At 39.8% G+C, this 24948-nt stretch overlaps 1 protein-coding gene across 3 annotated transcripts in view; it reads right to left on the bottom strand.

Moving 5' to 3' along the window:
• Positions 1-542: 542 nt before the first annotated feature.
• The window catches only part of slc66a2 (solute carrier family 66 member 2), a 39295-nt gene continuing 14889 nt past the window's right edge, over positions 543-24948 (bottom strand). For all 3 annotated transcript variants that reach the window (XM_072447742.1, XM_072447740.1, XM_072447741.1), the window contains 2 exons: positions 22096-22312; positions 543-1193 (listed from right to left, as the gene is read on the bottom strand). In XM_072447742.1, coding sequence (XP_072303843.1) covers positions 983-1193; positions 22096-22312 — 428 coding nt within the window. In that variant the 3' untranslated portion in view covers positions 543-982. The remainder of the gene's footprint in view (positions 1194-22095; positions 22313-24948) is intronic.

Below are 24948 nucleotides of genomic sequence, written 5' to 3'. Positions count from 1 at the left end.
TGTGAACAAAACATAATTTCCCATTGTGGGACAAATAAAGGCTTGTCTCATAAAACATGTAAAAAGAAAGCAAAAATACTACTCTATGTAGTAGAATCATGTCATCGTGATATCCAGGAATGAACAAACTAGTGGGCAAGTTTGTGAGTTAATTCATAGGAAATAAGACATAAGACTGGTGTATTACAAGTGTTACATGTAATAAACGTGTAAGAGACTCATTTGTATAATTAAAAAAAAACTTGTGAGCCTAGAACTGCATTTGAATTGTAAAACTCCCATTAAAGGTGTTATTTTTGATCTTTTTAAGATTTACCAACTATAAAATGTTATTGGTGATAGATTTGTGAGAATGAGTTTGAAGATGGCAAATGTTAAACTTATATAATTCTGTGGTTTGAGAGGTTCCAATAGGGCTTTTAATCTCTTCTGTACAAAACAAACTTAGGACGCAATTCAAGTTATTTGATTGTTGATTCATTGATTCGATTGATGCTATACCTAGTTATGAAGGAGGTTCTACTTCATAAACAACCCTTCAGAGAGTATCAAAAACACACTGACGTCTGCGGTAATGCAGCGTGTGAGTGAAGGTGATTTAAGGCAGAAGGTCCATGCAACAATCATCAGCATATTTGGACAACAAAAGGCTTCCCGAGTTCCCTTGGGAGTGGACATTAAGTACACTATATATTCATGTATGTGCGTAACACTGAACACATGCACGGGTGGATCACGGGTCAAGTGTGTGCATTCCTAATCACTAGCAGGCAGTCACTCAAGTGGAATATACACAAAAGTACTTTTCTGTAACAAGTATTGTCCTTAAAATGCTTGAGTCTTTGTTCGAGTCTTATTTATGGCTGTTTGGTGTCTGTCTTCACATAGGCTAGTGAAGGCAGCATCTCGGTGCTTTGGTTTTGGTGGATACCTCTGCATATCCACGGCTCCGGTGTGCTTGGACGTCCACAGAGAAGCCCCTTCACAGAGCTTTGGCACTGGTGGTGTGGGAGACCGTGTGGGATACAGGCTTCTGGGGGTAACGGCTGTAGTAATAAACTTGTAATAAAATGGTGATGTCCACAAACACTTGGAGGAGACCGCAAATCCAGAACTGAACCGGAGCCTGGGTCAGGAGGAAGTAGCCGGTCTTGAAAGTGTCTCCGCTCGTCCACATCAGCACCATCTTGATGCTGAAAATTACAAAAGAAATACAGAGAGTGAGTTTGCAGGAAAAAATTATTCTGATCCTATTTTTTCTTAATTTTTTTGCTTATTGTGATTTGTTTCACTGATATATAATTAAAGTGTATGAGACAGGTTGAAATTAATACTCAGTTTTGTACGTTAAATAAAAAATAACACCATCTATGTCATCAAAACACACAAAATCCACCACCATCCACATTCAGCTTCCTGTTTAGAGGTGATATGCTGACTTTAGTCCATAGATAAAGTTGTGAGAGGCGTGGTCTGGCGTGGGTGAAATCTCATGTTGATTCACTGAGAGAAACATATATAATTCACCAGTAAACATCTTAGAAGAGGGGATGATTCATGTATTTTAATGCATTGTGAGATGTTTTTTCTCAGAGTTTATGCATTCCAGTGGTCAAGGTGAAAAAACTGATGCATTATGACTCAAATCGAACAATAAAACCCAAGAGGGTGCCCAAATCAACCAAATATGGATTAAGTTAAGTGAATTTATCAAACCAGTACAGTGTTATTATATCTGTAAGTTATAATTAACATTTGAGTGTGAATTTCTGCTTTTGTGTTCATTAGCTCAGTGCAGACGTTAGCAATATTAACATAATAGTGCATTTTTAACTGCAGAGGCTCAACAGCAGCACGAGAGCAGGTTCACAGGGGGCAGTAGAGAGCAACTGAAGGGGAAATAACACGGGTATCATCTATATTTTAACTGTTGGATGTAAAACTTTATCCAGACGCAGGGCGCAGCCATGTTGGATAGTTTAACTCGGATAAATTCAGGGTTCTGAAATGTTGCTCGAATTTCCAAGTTGGAATTGGGTAAGTCCGTCTTCCGAGGACAACTGGAATGCAGCATTAGAACTAATATGTCAAGTCGAGTCACAATCAAGTCTTAATGGAGGTTTTTGACATAGCATTAGCTCTGAAAAGTAAAGGGATTGCTCTGTAGCTTTTAAAATACAGCAGGCCGCGCTAGCATCGGGTTAGCATTTAGCCCCCAGCTACCGTTAGCATCCTTAGATATTGAGACAAATTTGAGCCGTTGGACCCGTTTATTCTTCTCCACGTTGTTGTGCCTGTATTTTGCACATTATAACTCGTAAAGTCGGCCTTTGCTCTTGTAGTTTTGAACCGTGGGCAGCTCTTCTACTTTGAAATGAATAGATTCTCCCACAGATGTCCGTTAGTGGGTGTTCATTCAGATGCCGACTGTATATGTTGGAATGATACATTATTCTTTTATGATCTGTTCATTGCTATGGCAACTGTGCTATATTTTAACATTTAGCACATTTTGAAACCCATGGATATTAGGGCTGTAGTCGACTAAATCAATTCTAGGTAGACTAAAAACTATCAATTAATCAACTGAAGATGACAGTGGCGTGATTTATCCGACCCAAACTGCACTCGCATGACAACAACTGCATATGATTCATTCCCAAATCTTCAGCTTACTCCATATACTTTCTGCTGTTGTGCGTACAAATCTTAGCCCTATAATCTAAATAAAATAATCAGTTGACAAAAACAAATTTTGGTAGACTAAAAACACAGTTGACCGATTAATCATCAAAAAAGGCAACAGTCTCAATGGTTATGCCGGGACAATTTTAAATACTCTATTGTCTACTGCTACTGTGTCATCGACATGAGCTTTGGCCCTTTTTACAGTATGGTTGCTAGGTAACAGTTATGAAATTACCTACATGTCTGCCACATCTGCTGGTCAAGTCTAAGGAAGTACAATTCTGCACAACTCTCTCAATTCATATGACTTGACTCCGCCTAATGTTCCTAGTCCCTCCTACTCCAGGAAGCACTACCCAAACAAGTAGCCCCCTAAATTTGGTCATATTTTTTCTAACACATTTAAGTAAATTGTTGTGTTGTTTAAAAAGTCAATGAAAATCAAAAGATGCCCCTTTAAGTCCCTCCTTGTTGAAATATTTATAGAACACGTTTGCAGCTTTATTAAAATACATATATGCATGCGGTAAGTCACATGGACCTATAAGTCTTGAAAATGGATAACCAGATTTCATTGTGTTATTTTGAGTGACAGGCCACATTAGCATCTCATAAGAACACCTACCTCTATGATCAACAAAGTGCTAATGTGCCATGTTCGCATAAAATAGCAGAAAGCAGATTTAACATCATAACACTCTCGTAAACGGCGCAGGTTATACAATACATCACATGCTTAATACATGTGGCTTTTGTCCAGTTCTCTCCATAGAGTGATTTATTCTTTTCAATTGTGTTCATGCAATTAGGTCACCAACAGTGCTGCTTAAGGGAAAAAAAGAAGAGGAAAAGGAGAAAGAAGTCCAGGAAATGCAATTGTGGTTCGGCCAAGTAGGAACATTTACCACACTAACCATGGAAAATTGGATAAATACTTCTTGCTGGAGCAGAACCAAGTAAAATGTTTACCATATTGCACGTTTTATAAGTCCCTGTGCTGGTTAAATATGTATTTTCAGGGCGTTTGAAGTGTCTGTCCTCGCCCCCTGCCGTCTCTGGGCGGGAAACCAGCCGTGCAGCATTTGCCGACATCAACCTGACGAACTCTCCTGAGAAACCCTGGCTCTTTTTATATAATTGGCAATAGTAAATGTTTTTGTTTGTGATTGTACTCTTATTTCAATAAAGACAAAGTAGAAAATTGATTCATGAGTAGTACCCATCCAAAACCTTAGAAAAACAACCTGTTATTTCATTGCTCCGTTCTATTGGCAATTTATGGGTTCTGTGGCCACCCCAACGCTTTGGTCCTGAGCAGTGTGCACAACCGACACTGCTTGTTAAATATCTGACACTACCTGAAGACCCTGGAACACCCTCTCGCTGTGAGGCAGTAGAACGCTAGCGTTTTCTCCCCTTTTTCCTCAGAAAAATTAATGAGACAGAGAAAGCCTGACGAGAACTGAAAACGCAAGTCCGAACTCCACTCTGCACACGGCAGTATCATCTGTGGGGAATAGACAGCGAGGTATACAAGTCTATACACGGCAGGGGTGACAATTCCAGCACAAGATTGTTCTTTCATTAGTGTCTTAGCTGGAGGATACTGCGCACTATAGCCTTCTCACTGCTCCCTTGAGTGAGAGCCAGTGTGTACTTTGTGTAAAAACCTTATTCCTGTTTTCTGGAGGTGAAAGAACATGTAGACAGTGCTGCAGACCAAAGAAAAAGACTGAACCAGCGATGCCGAAAATACAAGGGAGAGTTTACATTTACTTGAGGAACTTTTAGAAGGAATTGTACGAACATCATCATTTTGAACCTGCCTCGCCCCCAGTGTCTGCGTACGACTGGTGTGTGGATGTGTGGGTGACTGGGTGAGCGGTTTCTTGATGTAAAGCGCTTAGAGTGAAGTTACAAAAGCACTAAATAAAAAACAAAAACAAAGTTGAACTAATGATTTAGGTGTGTATTACTGTAACTGTATTAGTACGTGTACATTTAGTACATTTTAACTGTCAATATCAGTAAATGTTATATGCACATATAAAGTGTATTTCTCAAAAACGTTTCAGGACATTTTATATGATATGAGAAGTATGAAAGTAAATCAGATTTTTGCAGATTAAGGATATAATCTACGTGATGCAAACTCTCGTGCCTGATGAGGATCGCTAATGTTTAATCTGATAAGTTTTTAAGATGTATCAATATTTAGGGTTTAATTTAATGACAAAGATAAAGTCCAAAGGCTAAACTTGAGCCTCTTTGCCATTCATTACCACTAAATCTTCGCTGTTGTAATTGCGTAGTCACATGGGTGCAGGAGTCTGGTACAACCTTTCGTCATGTTATATTGTTTTAAAAGTATTTGTAGTTCATTCTTTGGAATTTCAAGTTTGTGTATATTATGCCACTCTAAAATCATAAATCCCAGTGTAACGTTCACTTGTACTCGCAGAAAGTATAGTATTTTGAGTCACAATACTGCTTTCATCTCTTGCTTAAATATTTCAGTTTACTTTGTTATTTCCATTGATGGTATTATTCCCAGTACAATTATGACTGTTGTACCTCCTGAAGCTCCTCTGTCTGCTACGATATGAAGTCCTGCCGAGATGTTTGAAACCTTCTCACTCAGGCGTGTCTGCCGAGTCGGTCAGCACTATTTGAAAATGCTTGGCGGGGGGTTCTCTTGAAAGGCTTGATTTGTCTCTCGCTGTGTCACTTTGAGAAGATGAATCATTTATGTTGCTTGTGTGCCGTGATTGGCGCAGGTAGAACTCATTTATATGATCGTGTTCAGATCATTATAGAAGAAAATGATCATGATTGAATAGGATGATATCCTGAGATCTGAAGAAACATTCCCTTGTCACAAACTAGAGCGCTGCATTGTTTCCATTTAGCCCATCATCACCCTCTATAGACACCATGATGGTCCTTTATGTCCAGTTCCACCAACATTAACATTGAGTAGTTTACCTACATTTAAACAAGAGTTCTGATTGATACTAAAAACATAAAACTAACTATAAATATAAAGTAAAAAATCTAAATTAAACACAAACGAAAGACAAAATAATGAATGAGGCAGAGTTTTTTAAATGGAAAAAGTATAAAATTCTTCCTATTGTAACATGGACTTGTAGTATAAACATTTATACAGTAAAGGCGCTAAACAGGACAAATTGAGCAGTAAATGTGTGCCATATGAAACATGTTTGCCAGTGAAAGAGCAGGATCAGGGTTTTGGAGGAGCCCCAGCCTCTGTAAGCCTCTTAACACATGTAAAGAAGGGATGAAGTCTCATCGGTGTCTAAGACATTGCACCAGCACAATATCCCAGTCAAACCTTCTGAATTAAACATGTTTCAATCACCTAAGCCTTTTTTACTTCCTATCAACAATGATTTCTTTACTTTTGTTTGTTCGTGCGTGCCAGGCAGAATCCCCAAAGAGTTCTTCATCAAATCATAATTTTAATCGGGAGATATCTGTGCAGCCCCTCAGTCTTCAAGCAAAAGGAAATTGAATTCTGTCAACTGGACAAAAGTTGGTAAGTGGAAGTATTCTGAGTCGCTTAATCGAGAGGTCTACAGCCAAGTAAAAGTATGTAGTTTGGAGACTAGTTCTGACTTTGGAGGAGGAAAGAAGAAAAGAAAAAAATTAAATCCTATCAATAATCGATGAAGCAAGGAAAAAAAAAAGAAGCCATATCAAGTATTTAAATTTTCCACAGCCCTTATATACTACATCTCTGTTAAGCAGATGATAATATAAATCATAACTCTGCAAACTTCATTCAGACACATTTTAACCATAGCTTCCGTAACTCTCTCTAAACCCAACACAAAAACATTTTCACACAGACAAGCTGAGGTGGGTGCCTGCACCCTGCCTCCTTCAGGTTAATCACTGAACGCCTTTGCAAAATCAAACTGCTTCAGCCTGATTACGGTATCTTGTAATTAGCCAACATATTACAGAAGTGCAATGGAATGAGGGTTTGTTTTTGTGTCATTTCAAAGTAAAGTAAAGACAGAAGAATCCGTAATCTGAAGACATCGATGCCCGAAGAGCGTAGACATCTCGGAGACTCTAGCGTTCCTCCAGTATAGCGACTGGTGAGGACGGAGGGACATCACTTCCACCAGCACACACCCCGGCCAGTATCAGTATCTGTGATGTGGGGGCAGCAGACTCTGGACTAAATAAGGCCTGGCAGTCCCACAGCAGCACCTTATAAGGCTGATCCTGGCAGTGCGACAGCCCCGTCACGTCCCTGCGGCGGTCTCTCAGTCCTGTGGTGTTTTCTGTACTTAGGGCAGTCTGGACAGTATCAGTGTGCTCCTCGCTCGCATCACGCTAACAATAGTCTGGCCAAAAGTATTCACAAATAAACAGAGCATTCTCCCCTCGCACTCAATCTTCTGTCACATTAAATATAGAATACTGTATGTATGGAGTACATTATACACTAAAGACTAAGGGGGTAAACATTTACAAAATGAACAAAACAAAGACAAATTAAGTGATATGAGGGATACCATATTAGTTTGATTTAAGTTTTTATCAAGCAACATTGTTATGCATTTCTAAGTTATTTTACATATGTCAGGAAAGTGGTAAGTGTTATGGTATTGTAATATTGAAAATACAAAAACTAACATAAGAAGTGAATGTCAAATTGACTCCCCTTAACAGGTAATGCATCCAACACGGACCTAAACGGATTTAAATACATGATGTATGTTGTACCTATGTTGCGTACCTATGTTCCCCCTTTTCTATGAATGGGGTAAATATGTATATACTAGCATAGGCTACTGGTTCAGGTTTCACATCCCAAATAGTTGTGCAAAAATGTATGGTTTTACAGCATAAAATATTGCATTTGACCCAAACCTTAACCCTAACCCAGCTCTCGGGGGACATAGGGCTGACCCCGATTTGAACATGTCAGAGTAGAAGCCTGTCTCACATCTTCAGGAAGACTGTTCCAGATTTTAGCTGCATAAAACTGAAACGCTGATTCCCCATGTTTAGTTCTGACTCTGGCACCAGCAGGAGGCCGGTCCATGTTTAGTCCTGACTCTGGCACCAGCAGGAGGCCGGTCCCTGAGGTCCTCAGAGTCCGAGATGGTTCATATGGCACTAACATATCCAAGATGTACTTTGGTACTAGGTAGTCTGATCTACTGGAGACAAAACGCATGGAGAAGTCTCTCCAAATCTGGTTTAGACACTATACTTAGTTGGCAATGTTTTATAGCTGGTAAAAATTGCTGATGTTATTGATTTGATGTGGCTGTTAAAGTTCAAATCTGAGTCTAGGGATGAGCCCCAGGTGCAGAGCAGCAGTTTAAGACGCTCCTCTGTCGCTGAACTCTCGCCCGTTCTGTTACATGTGAAGTGTTCAGATTCAAGACAGATAGAGACTGTGTGTGTCCCTCGTGTTCCTCGTACAAATAATGCCAAAAAGTCACATCTCAGAAAAAATATTTCAGGCGTCAGACCAAATAACTTAAGGAAAATAACAATCACAAATGACACAAATACACAAATGAATAAACACGTAAAATGTGGACTGCTAAACATTAGAGCAATTTCCTCCAAATCGCTCTTAGTTAATGAATTAATTAGTGACTATAACATAGATCTTCTAGCTCTAACTGAAACGTGGCTTCAACAAGACGACTACGTCAGACTAAATGAGTCCACCCCACCCACCCATGTTAACTTTCAGACTGCCAGGAGCACAGGCCGAGGTGGTGGTATGGCAGTGATCTCACACTCAAGCCTACTCATGAGCCCTAAAACTAACAATGCATTTCACTCATTTGAAAGCCTTATGCTGTCAATCACATGTCCAAATATGAAAAACCAAAAAGGAGTTTTGTTCATAGTTATCTACCGACCCCCTGGTCCCTACTCAGAGTTTTTAGAGTTTTCTGACTTTATATCAAACTTAGTGTTAGCCTGGGATAAAACAGTTATAGTTGGAGACTTTAATATCCACGTGAACATGAGTGATGACTCTCTCAGTAATGCCTTCAGCGCCTTGTTAGACAGCATTGGTTTCACTCAGAATGTAAATAAACCGACTCACACTCACAAGAACACTCTGGATCTTGTCCTAACGTATGGAACAGAGATTAGTGACCTCATTGTCCTCCCTCAAAACCCTATATTGTCAGATCATTTCCTAATTACCTTTCAGTTTATTCTTAAAGATCATCCAGTCCCACAAAATAAAGTTATAATGAAAAGGACATTATCTGAAAAATCTATCTCAAAATTCAAAGAAATAATAGAGCCAATATTCAGTGACATGTCATGTGATCCTGCTGAGAACAGCTTTAGTCCCAGTTTAAGTGATCAATGTGTCGACTTGACCATGAATTCTCTGAAGTCTGCTCTTGATGTTGTAGCGCCGTTAAAACAGAAGGTCATTAGGCCAAAGCGCGCCTCCCCATGGTACAACCAAGAACTGCGTTCACATAAACAAAGAGTTAGAAAGCTAGAGGGATTATTTCGTCGTTCTCACACAGAAGAATCCCTAAAAGCATGGAAAAGTTGCCTGCTGTCCTATAAGCAGGCTCTGCGTAAGGCCCAAACCAGATATTATTCAAATCTAATAGAAGTCAACAAAAGTAACACTAAATTCCTTTTCAGCACTGTAGCTAGGCTAACAAACTGTCACAGTGCAGTAGAGCCCTCAATCCAAGCTACACTCAGCTCTGATGATTTCCTCCTATTTTTTAACAATAAAATAAAAATAATCAGAGATAAATTAGATGAAATTACCCCCGCTATTAGCCCTGAACTAGCCCAAGCTGTAAATCTAACGTCTCATATAAATCCACCTGTAAACTTAGAAAGGTTCACAGCTGTTGATCAAGCAGAGATAACTTCAGCCATTATGTCCTCTAAAAGCTCAACTTGTGTCCTAGACCCCATTCCAAGCAGACTCCTCAAAGACATTCTCCCCCTAATTATAGACCCTATTCTTAATATAATAAATACTTCACTCGAAAGTGGCTATGTTCCACAGTCCTTCAAACATGCAGTCATTAAACCTCTTCTGAAAAAGCCTCATCTAGATCCCGACCTATTGGTAAACTACAGACCTATTTCAAATCTTCCCTTCGTCTCTAAAATCCTTGAAAAAGTTGTAGTAAAACAGCTTAGTCGCCACCTGCAGGACAATAACTTATTTGAAGTTTTCCAGTCAGGGTTCAGAGCCCACCACAGCACTGAAACTGCACTAGTTAAAGTCACAAATGATTTGTTATTAGCCGCTGACGATGGACTGGTCTCAATCCTGGTTCTGTTGGACCTGAGCGCAGCGTTTGACACCATTGACCACAACATTCTACTGCAGAGGTTAGAATGTGATGTAGGTGTTGGAGGAACAGCCCTCAGCTGGTTTAAATCCTATCTATCTGATAGGTTCCAATTTGTTAATGTAAACCAGAGCTCCTCACCAAGCTCTAAAGTAATTTACGGTGTGCCACAGGGTTCGGTACTCGGTCCAATTCTGTTTACTCTTTATATGCTGCCATTAGGCAACATTATCAGAAAGCATGACATTAACTTCCACTGCTATGCAGACGACACTCAGCTGTATTTATCAATGAAACCTGATCAGAGCGATCAAGTAGACAGACTTACTACTTGTGTGAAGGAGATAAAAACCTGGATGACACTAAACTACCTGCTTCTTAACCCTGAAAAAACCGAGGTCATTGTGCTTGGCCCTAAGCATCTACGAGATGCTCTATCTGAGCAGATAGTCACACTGGACAATGTCAGTGTAGCCTCCAGTTCTACTGTAAGAAACCTTGGAGTCTTATTTGACCAGGAGCTCTCATTTAAAGCTCATATAAATCAAGCTTGTAAAACAGCCTATTTCCATTTGCGCAACATAGCCAAAATCAGAAGAATTCTGCCTAAAAGTGATGCCGAAAAACTTATCCATGCATTTGTAACGACTAGATTAGACTACTGTAACTCCCTGCTCGCAGCGTGTCCTAAAAGCTCCATAAAAAGCTTTCAACTGGTTCAAAATGCAGCAGCAAGATTACTAACAGGAACAAAAAGAAGAGAGCACATTACGCCGGTGCTGAAGTCTCTTCACTGGCTCCTGTCGAGTTTAGAATCAAATTCAAAATTCTACTCTTGACCTACAAAGCCATAAATGACATGGCCCCATCCTACCTCAAAGATGCTATAGAACCATATCATCCAAACAGAGCTCTTCGCTCTCAGAATGCCGGCCTTCTGGTGGTCCCAAGAGTCTCTAAAAGTACAGTAGGAGGTAGAGCGTTTAGCTACCAAGCTCCTGTGTTATGGAATCAGCTCCCGACCCATGTTAAATATGCTGACACAGTCTCTTCATTTAAGTCCAGGCTTAAAACGTTCCTCTTCGAAATCGCTTATGGTCAGACTAGTTAGGAACAGAAACATAAACCCACAGCTTTAGCTATGCTGCCCTAGGAGTAACTATGCTGGGGGAAGTATGACAGCTTGAGCACTATCCTCTTCTTTTGACTACTTATGCTATCAAACAATATTTATTTTTTGATTCCACTTGCAAACTGTTCACCGCCTTCTTTTCTTTCTCTCACTCCTGAGGACCTGTGGACCCAGATGCCCCTCCCCTGGTGAAGTGGTCCCTGCCCTGTGTGGACGGTCCCTCATCTGCCTGAAGAGTGGGTCCAGCTCGACTCCGACGGTCCCTCATCTGCCTGAAGAGTGGGCCCAGTTCGCCTCAGACGGTCCCTCATCTGCCGGAAGAGTGGGTCCAGCTCGCCTCCGACGGTCCCTCATCTGCCTGAAGAGTGGGTCCAGCTCGACTCAGACGGTCCCTCATCTGCCTGAAGAGTGGGTCCAGTTCGCCTCAGTCGGTCCCTCATCTGCCTGAAGAGTGGGTCCAGTTCGCCTCAGTCGGTCCCTCATCTGCCTGAAGAGTGGGTCCAGTTCGCCTCAGTCGGTCCCTCATCTGCCTGAAGAGTGGGTCCAGTTCGCCTCAGTCGGTCCCTCATCTGCCTGAAGAGTGGGTCCAGCTCCAGTCTCCCTTGTGTCCGTCTGTCCGTCTGTGAGAGTCGGATCTCTCCTTCACTGGAACTCCTCCAGGTTTCTACGCTTTTTTCCCAAAGAGGTTTTTTTTGTAGTTTTTCCTGGCCGAGAAGGAGAGTCTAAGGACAGAGGACCCTGGGACATCGTCCCTCGCCACCACAGACATTGTCTGACTCCATCGCCACCACAGACATTGTTGATTCATTTCTCCCTGTGGCCCTCAGAGGCAACTGTTGTTGTGATTTTGGGCCTTACAAAAATAAATTGATTTGATTTGATTTGAGTCCATTATTCCCCCCAGATTTCTAACTTGATTTGTAGTTTTTAGAGTGAGACTCTCGAGGTGACCGCTAACACTGTGGGCCAAAGGCGATGATTTCAGTCTTGACTGGAGAAAGTTGTTTCGCCTCCACACACCTCCCGTCAGATCTGAGCGTCATCTGCATAATTGTGATAGGACACATACAATGAAGAGTATGGGTGGAGACAGTCTTAGCTCCATTTTAAAGGATACATGCTCAAATGATGAAAACACCCCAAAAGACAACCTGTGGGTAACTATTTCATCTCTAACAACTACATAGACACCTCCTCCATTTTTGTTTTCCCTTGTTTCAGATTCAAACTTAAAGCTGGGTTGAGCAGATTCTATTAGAAGGATTAGGATGTTACAATTTTCTGACATTGAGCACAGCAAGTTTCAGACTAGTTTCAGTGGGAGTGGATATTATCTTTTCACAGTGCATATGAATCGAATTTCTCAGATTGGGCAGTCTAACTGGCCTTCTGTTTCCCCATCTGTTTGGTGTGACTACAGACATAGAACTCATTGTTTACATCAGAACTCTTACTATACTATGTGTGGAGTGGAAATCAACACAGGGATCTAGAATACAAACTTCTCCAATTCTTTACAAAGAGTGAGTCTGGTCACCACGCCCTTCGATGCTAATCGAGCCAAACTCAAACAGTACAGTGCAATCGGATTAATTATTTACGTGACACGTGCGAAACAGGAGTTCATTGGTCATCTATCATTTTGAACAACATTTTTGTGTCGTTTTGTGCTTTGCTCATTGATTCTGTAGAAATATGCAATGTTTATCAGTCCCTGTGATCATTTTTTCCCCTCCTTTTTTTCTCGTAAGCAGCCATATTATGTTCTGATACAGATGGACCATGTGCACCCTGATTGCCAAATTTACCTGTCAATCACGCCCATCCAAACCCGGGGAGATGACTGCGGAACCCGACTGATATTGATCTGAATTTTGGACTTCAGGCAATAGGAATCCCTGTTCTTACCTCAAGCGTGTCATTCAGGGATAGGTTTGTTTGACTAGATTTATTCTTTTCATTTTCTTTGCAGTGGACCTTTTAGATGCAAAACGAACAAAATATTCTTCCTCTCAGTGGCATTTCATAAGCCTCTCCATATGCAAGTCTTTAATTGAAGTATAGTCTGACAAAAGCAATTTTAACATGTAGGTGGCACTAATGTAAATCTCCAGGGGCCAATTACTTCTGCAAAGCTAATGCCAACCTGTGCTTGATCACCAGAAGGGTCACTAAAGGAGTATATGAGTGCCCATTCGTAATGTCCGACCAGTTAGTGGGAGAAACGGGTGGGCCCCGGAGGTACGATGGAAAGCCGTGGTTGGCTGACTTGCCAAGTGATTCATGCCCCTCTCATGGCACACTGGGGAAGGCTCCGACAGGCTCTGCTGAATATATACGAAGTAGCCACGACGCCCAAATGTTAGCGCAGTCAGCAAGGGGAAAACTGTGCAGAAGGATGGTCGTGTGTGTAGTTTAACCAATGCTGATGAAGAAGATTTCTGAATGTCAGGGCCTGGTACACTTTAGAGGGTTGCCACAGTTACGCCATAACAAAGTGATCACGATTATTCACGTCACAATATAGGCGCAAGCATATTAGAATGGTCCCATACTAGAGGAATTGTGATTTATTAGACAAGGAGACTGGGAATGTCTTCTTAAAATGGACCAAGAGTCTGGAATAAAGTTGAATTGATTTATAAATTGAATTGAAAGTGATTTGTATGATGTGCATATAACTGATGTAAATAAGAGTGGTTATTTTACCATCATTATTAGTATTATTTTGTCTTACGCTTGCTGTTTTATTTTATTTTATCTTTATTTTCCCCCTCCATTCCTTGGTTCTGTCTATAGGAGTTTTGTTTATAAGAGTTCTTCTATTAAGAGTGTTTTTTAAAACTTCCTATAAATTATCTGTCCTTTTCCTCTGTACCTACCTGCGTTGCAACAATGAAATTTCCCCATGTGTGGACAATAAAGGCTTATCTTATCTTAAGGATTTCACTGCTTAGTCATGGTGTCAATGCAAATAATGGGCAAATCTTGATGTTTATTCTCACAGTAATCGTCGCACTAAAATGAGAGATTGTGTCGTCCTATTGAGGAATACACCGCTAATATTTCTCTGCAAGAATTGCTCCTCAGGCTACGATGAAATCATGAGGTAGAAAACAAATATATATTTAGGTTTTTAGTGTGTCCCCAGCTTTAAAAATTAACACTTCATCTGTTAATTATCTGAAGACAAGAATCCATTTCCCCCCTGTCATTATTACTCTACCATTTTGGCCTCCACTTCTGTTGTTGTCTGTGCAAATGAATGGTTTCTGAATGTGCACATGTTCATTCAATTATTGGCCTTACCATAGCAACCAGGCTCACTCTTGTACTGATCTTAACTATCACCCTGCATCAACAGTAGTAATTACGCTAGAACAGCGTGGCATCTCGCTAAACCCTGTCACACACACATCATCTTCATCTCACAAATAAAACTTTGAGTTTGATGCAGCAGAAAAGTAACCATAGCAACAGCCAGCCATACTCAACAGGTTGAATCAGAGGGGGACATAACAGCAAATTACTATGGCTTCGGCTTCTTTTGCATTTATATAACTTGAGTTCTTGGCAATTACACAGCATTAAATTATTCAACGTTCCCTGCCAAGATATGGAATTTCTTATAAAGTAGTTAATTACAAATAATAGCATTGAAATGCACTGAATAGGTTATAACAATAGTAAGATTGCAAAGTGGAACATGATTGGCCGTTAAGGCTTTACACTTGGATAGCAATTGCCCTTTCTTGCGGTTCTTTTATATTTTACCATATGGACTACACATTTATGAGTTCACAGTACATGAAAAGCAGGTATGAGTAATTCTGTGTACTGAGTAATACAGGGAACATCTGCCTGAAGAGTGGGTCCAGCTCCAGTCTCCTCGTGTCCGTCTGTCCGTCTGTGAGAGTCGGATCTCTCCTTCACTGGAACTCCTCCAGGTTTCTACGCTTTTTTCCCAAAGAGGTTTTTTTTGTAGTTTTTCCTGGCCGAGAAGGAGAGTCTAAGGACAGAGGACCCTGGGACATCGTCCCTCGCCACCACAGACATTGTCTGACTCCATCGCCACCACAGACATTGTTGATTCATTTCTCCCTGTGGCCCTCAGAGGCAACTGTTGTTGTGATTTTGGGCCTTACAAAAATAAATTGATTTGATGATTTGATTTGATTTGATTTGATAGGCAAAGATTATAGTGGCTTTGTCCTTCATAACTACATACTGGGCCTGGCACTTTCGATCTTTGTACTTTCATGTCGCTACCGTCTTTATTCAGATATGATTTAGAATCTTCTCACAATCAACTACTAAACCTTTTCTTTTTTTTCTTTTTTAATAGCAAATTAAGGGTGAGATGTGTCAAATATTTTTTGTTTGAGTCAATAATACGTTGTGCTTTTCATCCAAGAAGCTTAAATCCACTCTTTTATCCAGTTGGCAGAATTCAACCTTTCATTATGGATCTGAACAATAGAGGGATTACAGAGAAGTAAAAACATGTTTTACTAATTGGAGATGATCTGGTGTACCTTTGTCTAAAGCTCATCCTAAAGATAATTCTTCTTGAACTTGTAGCTGTTGCTGAAGACATTTTGTACATGAAAATATAGAAATCACTAAAGCTACATAACTCGTTCTGCCCAGGCTTCCACCCCTACACCGGTCATTACACTTGCTTTGTACTCTTTGACAGGAAGCATGTTTACATCTCTGGGGGATCTGTTGCTAGGCTTGTCGCAGAAAGTGCTGATAACTGAAAACAAGTGTGGAGGGCAAATCAAAGGAGCTGTCTGAGGAAGTCTGTAAATTACGATGAATTATTAATAATAATGGTTAGCTGGAGTCAATATTTGCTAATATTTGTGTGCATTTAATATTTAAAGTGTAGTATGACAAAAAATGTGTGCGTGTGTGTTTAATAGCCCACATCTGCCCATTGCCACGCCCACCGCACTCCTAAAAGATGGAATAATATCAACCCCAACATGCCATATATCTCTGTGATCAAAGGGAACTCAAAGCAGCCAGAGAATCCATTGTCAGATTAAATGACCACAGATCAATCAAAGATCAAAGAATCAAAATCTTTGTATTGTATTTTCAAAGCGTGTGGTCACGTCTGGTCAGGCAACAAGATGCCTGGACTTTTTTATGAACTTCAGTTTCTTTTGCACCAAACTTTCTAGGAATTACAATCTTAAGTTGTTTTTTTCTATCCCTTGGTGTCTCATGACAATCTATGTAGTTTAAAAGCATAACTTGCATTTTTTTGTCAAGCAGAATTTAAAAAGGTTGTGTTTGACTAATTTACACATTTTTAATTATGTATATTGACATTATTTAGCCTTACATTTTGTTCAAATTTGTCCAAAATGTGCCCTAGGTTTTAACAAGTTTAAAGGTTGAATGGACGTTTTTTTTGACCCAAATCTGAGTCTTATTTCCTCGTGGCGTGGACTGCCGATTAGTCCTCCCACGTATCAATCATAAAACGCACCTACCGCTCACCTGCAGCCGCGTGCGGTTCGTCCCCACGTTTCCGCGTGTCTAAGCGCATGGATCTATCATAATACAGTTCCCTCAGTGTACGGACAAAATGAAGACGGAGAAAGACAGTTCAAGCTGTCTCATAAAAGACGGAAATCTACGGGAGACGAGAGATGCGATCCGTCGCGCTAATAAACAAACGCACGTGTGTGTTGTATCAGTCCGCATAGGGGAGTGTGCATGCACACTTCCGCCTGAGTTCTCAAATCGCCAACAAATCGTCCATTGCGCCTTTAAGATAATCTGCAAAGTAATTTGACAGAAAACCTGCAACATGCATGAACTTTAATGATCATTAACATGCATTTGGGGAAATAGCAACATTTTACAAAAGCTAATATTATATACCGGTATATAATTTTATACAAACTAAGAAACAAGAAAAGTAATTTACTGTTAGATGGAAAAAAACAACCTGTTAATGTTAAGATCCAAGATGGAAATACCGGTACCTCAAAACTGTAGTCATTTTCACTTAACAAAACTTGGTGCTTGCATTGAATAGTGAAGTTGTTTGTATGAAGTCCAGAAAGACACTAAAACTTCATGGAATAGATTTTCAATGTGTGGTCACACACCAGGGAAAGGCAGACATTTATATTTATGTGGAAAAAGCAAAAAGCAAAGTTTGTTTTTAGTTGAGCATAATATAGGCTTTTTAAGACTGTTGTATCCCAATAATCTCTATTAATTTGTGTTGCAATACAGTAGATTACATGTTTTTAAATGTGTTCATTCAAGTGTTGGTCCAAGTAACAGGATAAGGGTTGAGGGGTGTACAAAAGCGCAGCGTGGAGGCAGTCATGGCCGGTTAAGTGGTGCGGGCCACACAGTAGGAGCTGTGTTATCTGTGAGCAGCAGAGGGTCTCAGAGCGCAGAGTATAGCTTTGAGGCAGGACCCACACAGAGGACATGTGATCATCCTTTTTAGTTCACTCCAATCTATAGAAGAACATTATCATATTCCAAATTACTGACTTGCCTCCCATAAGCATGCACAATAAGAAGAGATGCAGGTTTTCAGAATAAGCTTACAGTGAGCAATGTTATGACAAAAATGTAGGTAACAACAAATCAAAACTCTTGACAAAAATGTCAGCAAAATTCAGCTCTACAATATGTATACAATATATATGCAGATAATATAGCTGTGGCATGAAATACACTAAAGCCAATTCTTTCTAATCAAGACAGCAAAATTAAATAAGCAAAATAATATGCAAAGAGCTAAAGCCCAAGAATAAGTTGGAGACGTGTATTTCTTCCCACCAACATATACAAAGTACTGACATCATCAGAAAGGTCCAGTGATGGATCCCCTGGTGAAGCTCTTGACATCATTCACACTTCAGCACTCTGGACAGTACCGAATAACAACCTAAGAACTAGGAAAGATGGTGTTTACAAAAGTATGGCCTAGTGTTGAAACAGTACAAAAAAGCCTCTGACTGAAATTTGTATTAAAGCTTTTAACTCTGAACCTTCAAGGGGAATACTATCTAAATTGTACAGCTGCATTGCTAATCGGGACAGCTACTCTACTAAATATATTAAAAATGAATGGGAAAGAGAATGGAACCTTGTTTTGTCTGAGAAAGAATGGGAAAGTGCATGTACATCCTAGTTGAGGACCACACAATCACATGTTAAGAGGGAATTTTGTAGGAAAAATAATCTGTTAGAAAAACTGTAGTGGCCAGGAGACAAACCACTATTACGTGTTTTGGGACTGTCAATAAATATTGGACTGGGGCGTGTTACAGGTACAGAGTTCTTCCTGGAGGATGGGCTGAAACAGAGAAGCGTGCTGCGTACCCGTTTGTTTGTTCATCCGAGGGGAAGGATAGAGACTGTAAGAAAGTTAAAAGCTCTGAAGTCAATTTTGCATGATATGGGACCTTTAATTACAATGATTAGAACTAATGAGTTTTATGAAAGTAAACATGACTTTGAAGATGATTTGGATATTCATCTTGTGGCATAATTGGGACACATTGATTGTGTCCTTGGGCAAGACAATTAACCCACTTTTCGAGTGAATGAGATTTGTATTGTGACTCATTGGCTGCCACGTTGTAGCGACGCAACTGTTGCAGTATGAAACGTTATGTCAAGCTTGGAAAGCGCAACATACAGTGGCATTTTTTTTCTTTCGTCAATTTTATTATGGTGTGCTGTGTAGCAGCCTTACTGCAAAATGTCCTGCAGAACCTTCCAATACCTTTGCTACGTTTATATAATAATAATAATAGTTAATAAATTCCACAAATTTATCCTGATTTGGAAAGGGACCAAATCCCTGTGAACAATCCAACACTAACAAAGAAAAGACTCTGAGATCCGACCAAGGGTCCAATAGTGACAATGACGGAAGTGCGGAAATGGAACGAAAAAGTGGTGTACACTCTAAGCACTTAGTCACTGCCACACCAGCACTAAACACAACATTAGGAATGTCCTTGCACCGCTAACTATTGTTAGAGAAGCAATGCCATCATCAACCAACACAGATCGATGAAGACACTGTACATGCTTTCACAATCCATTTTCTGTCACAGCCTCAAACGCAGCCCTACAATAACGAGGCAACATTAGCTATAGCGTGACAGAACACATCATTATTGTATCGACTTTCCGAGAACTTCAGAGGGCAAATTTTCATGTTAGTGTAATACATAGTTGTCCCTGGCCTGACTTCCTGCGAGACACATGTCAGAAAGACTTAATAGTCAGCTGTCGGAGTCAACGATCAGAAGTGAGATGAGATAATCTGCAGCCATTACTCACGGGCGCACGGCAGCAGGCTCATAAATAACACGGCTCATCAAAGTCAAAGCACAGTCATTTGTCAACAACACAGGCGGCTTTGTTTTGATTTACATCCGACTGACATTTAAGATGTTACAGTGGCGCCCTCATATTAAGTATGTGTTAACGCGACGGCCAAGGTTGTATGGGCTTTTTGTGTCCAATGTTGTGAGAGGCATAGACAGAAAGATGTAAATCGATAAAACTGACAGCAAACTTTGCAAATTGTTGATTTATAGTCGTTGATGAACCTTTCCAGAAGTGACATGATCTCATTACAAAAATTAAAAATGGAAGTTGAGCAAGTTGTACAAGATGTTTGTCTACTAAAACAAAGATTTGGCCGCAGTACAGTATTATAAAACTATCTCTTGGGTCAAAATGAGTTCACTGTGAGCTGTCTGCATCTAATTATAGAGCAGTGTTAGCATGCTAGTTCTTGTTAGCAACTGAAGGCAAAACTCGCTCTGAACGTTTTTTAAGACGATAAAAATCAAGTACAGCACCTTTAACGTAAAACCAGGAAGCAAGACAATAACAAGTAATACTCAATCTGAGCCTTTATTAACAAATGTATGTATTATACCTTGGTTCTCCTTCAGAAACAAGATACTATGGGCTTTTAGCGTGTAGCATTTATTTGTTGTAGCTCTAATTCATAAACTGCTCAACGATTGACATTCGGCAGTATTTGTCATTGCTATCCAAATGTAACAGTCATTAATTGTATATTATTCACTTTTATAAAACATGCACATACTAAAACTTAATTATACTACTAAATCTGAAATCAGTGTACCAAATGCGATAAGAATCTAAGGTTGTTAATTGTGCTAAATGGAGAAACATAGCTGTTACCTTTAGCACATTTTTCACTGTCAAATAAAGAAAACAAAAAATACTACACACTATTACCAAACATGAGAAAAAGATGAATCTACTTTTCTAAGCTCCTAGAATATCACTTTACATTTGATTAAGCATGAGACAAGACATTTGGCAAACTAACCTGAGCATATTCTGTCATAGATCTATCCAGAATGAGAAGTTCTGTTTCTGAATATTTTTTCCACGCAAAAGCACATGACAGACAGAGAGACGGAGACGCAGGAGTAAAAATGGCATCTCCCCAGCTTTCACAAGCAAATGTTGGCAGATTTGCATGACTGCTTCAGCGTGACAAAATTTCAAGATTTCGAAGGCTAATCTTGAATATTTAACAGAGCACAAAAACTACTGAAAATAAATTAACTATATAATCAAAACTAATTCTTCAACAAAATAAGATCTAGTTGCCCCTAGACGATTTTAAACGAGAGTAAGAGTGCCCATGGCAGCCTGGTTCCGACAGACTTCCTGTGACTCACTGGATATTCTGTGCTCGTGTCTAACAGAACCTAGAATAATAGTGCTAAGTTATTTCTGACACATGAATGTGAATCAGGAGATGTCTACTTTGACGACCTGTCATTAGAGGGTCCTAATTTCTCATTTAAGAATGCTCTGAAGTTTGAATGAATAAAGACCTAATTGTTTCCAGCGGTTAAACTGATACTTACTTTACTTACTGAGGACAGAGGCCATTCAAATGAGGCAAAAACAATAGGTAGAAAGTGGTGAATGTGTGGACTAGAGGTGGGTAACATTTGAATATTATATATATAGTTTATCTGTCTGATATTTAAACCTCAACTAATATGTTCTAATCATGATAATGCTTTGTAATGTGCTTTACAGGCTTGTTACAACGCTACACTGTTGTCATTATTCTGTCACTCCACACCCAGTGGTGGTAAGCAACTACTGTAACCACAATGCCCTGGAGCAGACAGATATATGCAATATGCACCATTGGCTCTTTTGACCCCCACCACAACTTTCATTCTAGGCAATGTGGGTGAAGAACAGAAAGGCAGAATAAATATGTGTGAATGAAGCAAACCACCACTGCAGGTATATTTTTATAGCCTGGCTCACTCATTGATCTGTATCTCACTCTGAATTGAGTTCTTCACATGAATCAGTCTGGCAAGGCTCGCACCGAAAGCTGTGGGGATGCCAAATAAATACTTCACACTGATTGGTCGAAGAGTCACAAAATTGGAAGAAGCAGAAAAATCTAAATTGTGTTAAATCCAGTGTTCAGAAAACCACAGTCCTCTTTCTCTCAAATGTGCCACTGTGTGCACGTTTCTTCTCCTCAAATAGGCCGAAGTTCGCCCGTTGGTGCCGCCATGTCTGTTTTGGTTCAAGTTGTTTGACTTCTGCCCAAACCACAATGCTGCTCTGTGATTGGTTCCAGTCCCTCATGCTGGCCCAAAATGCCATGTGATTGGCTCAGTAAAACACGGACTGCAAACAAATCAGCAGCAGCCCAACAAGATGGATTCTCAAGGGTATGTGAACTGACAAATATTGCAAGAATTAACATTACAACATGATTAAAAGTTTCAAAAGCCATGCATTTTAAAGCTAATGTGGCACATGTAAAGTGAATTATGTGCAAAATGTTCTGCTCTGCCAAACCCCAGGCAAGGACAATTCAAAAACTAAATACCATGGTACCTCATTCCTTCTGTGGACTTGTTCTGGTAGTTGCAGTAGAGTTGCGGCGTTCCCAGCATGGCTTCTATGAACACGGCCAGGAAGCCCAGCGTCTCCACGTAGAGCGCAGAGTCCAGCAGCACGTAGGTGACGTAGGCCGCCACCAGGGTGAAAGCCAAGACGCACTGCATGTAGTCCAGGAAACGGCTCCACAGCCAGAAGTAGCTCCAGTCCAAGTCTACAGCGCACACAGAAAAACATGTACCAAATGAGAACTTTACAGGTCGCTACGCTAACCTGGAAACTGATCAAATATACGGAGATGTAGGTGATTTGTGGATTGTTAAAATGTGAATTTACAGGTGGATATTTGGAAAAAGATCTCGTTAGTTGTTAGTGGGGTGGTTTAATAATTGATTCATCAGTTCATGTAGCCTTACTTGAAATAAAATAGTGACATGTTATGATGAGAAACTTGACAATCAACAATATTCTGTAACACACTTCTGTTTTTAAGTAAGGCTTTGACGTCTAAGCATGATAAACAATAATCCCACTAAACCTTAACTGCATGATATAAAAAATAAAATAAAATAAACTAAAACAAATAAAACTACTTGGTTAGTATCTATAATTAAATATTAAAGTCATTATTCAACTCTCTGTGGCTCGAATCTTACACAATATAACAGATACACGATAACTATTGAGTCCCAAAAAATATGATTCCAGTTATCATTCACTGAACAATAAATTGCTTTAGTAATAATCGTGACAGGCCAGTTCAAAAAAACACTTGTGCAGATGATATGATATGGATTTTTATTATTGGATTTAAAGGGGAAAGCAGGTCAGTGCAATTGAGGATTAGTCGAATGGCAAATTTCAGCAAAGACTTTAGGGTCTTGTACTTGAGTTAGCTTCTCTAACACAGAAGTTGATCTGCTGGCTTCTTATGGTGTAAAGCCAGAGCTATTGATTAACTACAGCATATTGAACTTATATTGTATGCTGTAGATCTGGCTTGATATTTGGTCAGAGGAGCTGGTGAAGATGTGACGGCCGATACGGATATACAACATTTGTCTTGCTGGTATGGAGATTTTAAAATCCATAGACAGGCCAAAAAATATGATTTGAAGTTCCCAAATTACTTTTCATAGGTTTCATGGTTCTTTCAAAATCAAAATTTCACAACCTGACTTATTTATCCATCAGTCTGGCATAAAGCATCCTTTTTGCGAGACGGATTATGAAAACACAAGCCTGTCCACTCACACTTGCGCTGTGATTCTTCACACTTTCCCACGGAGGCCCATCCAGAACTCTATTCATAAAGCCGGTGCCAAACGTTATATGTGATGTATAAACTTTTTACGTCTAGATGTTCTGTTCAAACGAGTGGGAGAATTATGAATGAGGTGACAGACTTACAATGCAAACATGGTAACAAACAGTAATAGCATCTAGAGATCCACTGAGCTTTTTACGCCAGAAGTCGTTCCAAATGGCACACGATTTGTTTACCCTTTTAAACCAATACTTATCCTGCAGCTATTATATTTTATAGGCTGTAAACGGTCTGGATCTGCATCAATAATGAACAAATGCAAAGAATAATACACTCATTTACAGTACATTCAATTTGCGCCTATAGCTATTTTGCATCCTGGCAGCAGTATGATATGTTTTGCGGCTCAGGAGAGGTATGGGATTGAAAGAGGCAATCATGAAAATCTAATATTGTCCTAGAGGGAAACATGTTTGTGAATTGCTTTATCGTGAGTGGGATTTCTCAGAGTCCCAAACGCAATAGAAGTTGTTTCATCTTGTTTGAATGAGACGGCCTTTATCTCGAAGCCACATCAGAGGATTACAGAGCTGTGGTTGTTTATATTACAGAGATAAACTTTAAAAGGTCTACTTTGTTTACGAATACGGTTTTATTAGGCAATTAGTTGTTGTTAGCGGCATTGGCGTGACGGCAAAACTCCGCTTTGGACTCTGAAGGTTGTAAAACACAATTAACATAACCTCATTGCTGCGAATACTGAGGATGCTTGGAATACACTAGGAAAGTAGCAAAAAGTTGAAAATGAACAAGGAAAGTACAATTCCGGCACAGCGTCTTTAGACTTTTAGAGGTGAATCTGAACATGGTCAGCAGTTACAAATATTAGGATTAAGATGTGTATGTTAATAATGTTTGCAGCAACCAGGAGCCCAGGACTTTCCTATTGTACATGTTTTAGGTTGAAAAGGAAAAGTGCAGCTTTCTTGCTGTGACTTCAGTAGTATGGACTTTTGAATGGATAATTTATGTGGGCCATATTTGCATTTTCAGTGGAGTTCACATTTTGTATAAGTGTATGGGACACATCATCATGCACATACATGAGGAGCCAATAGATTCCCTTTTATGTAATGTCTACAGTACAGAGTAGTGTGAAATGAGAAAGAGACTGGGGAGTGACATTGTCAAATTGTCAAGAGCGGGATCTGAACGGCCAGATCCCGTTTAATAATTAACAATTTCTCCATTATATATACATTTTGAGGAAAAAAAGCCCAATGATCACATAGTGGTTTCAGTAGCCAAAGTATTGTCAAAGGGTTTTTGCTTGTGTCTTTTGACTTTCATTCTAAACATGTGCTAAATAAAAAGCTTAGAACAACATACTTCCTGTATTCATTGCTCAAAAATGGCTTCCACAGATTGAAAAGCTGCAGACGCTTTAGCTGCAAAGCGTAGCGACTGCGTGTGTTCATTCTGCTGATTTTAGAAGAGCCATATTTCATTTGGAGTTACACTGTCAAAAGTGCACCTGTGGACAGTTATTATTCAATGCAGTGTGAAAATATAAATTTATAAAA

The sequence above is a fragment of the Eucyclogobius newberryi genome, unplaced genomic scaffold (genome assembly GCF_026437365.1).
Source record: "Eucyclogobius newberryi isolate DKJ021-1_F unplaced genomic scaffold, fEucNew1.0.hap1 SCAF_16, whole genome shotgun sequence".
In the NCBI taxonomy this organism is placed as follows: Eukaryota; Metazoa; Chordata; class Actinopteri; order Gobiiformes; family Gobiidae; genus Eucyclogobius; species Eucyclogobius newberryi.
This window is presented reverse-complemented; position numbering and strand designations above follow the sequence as displayed.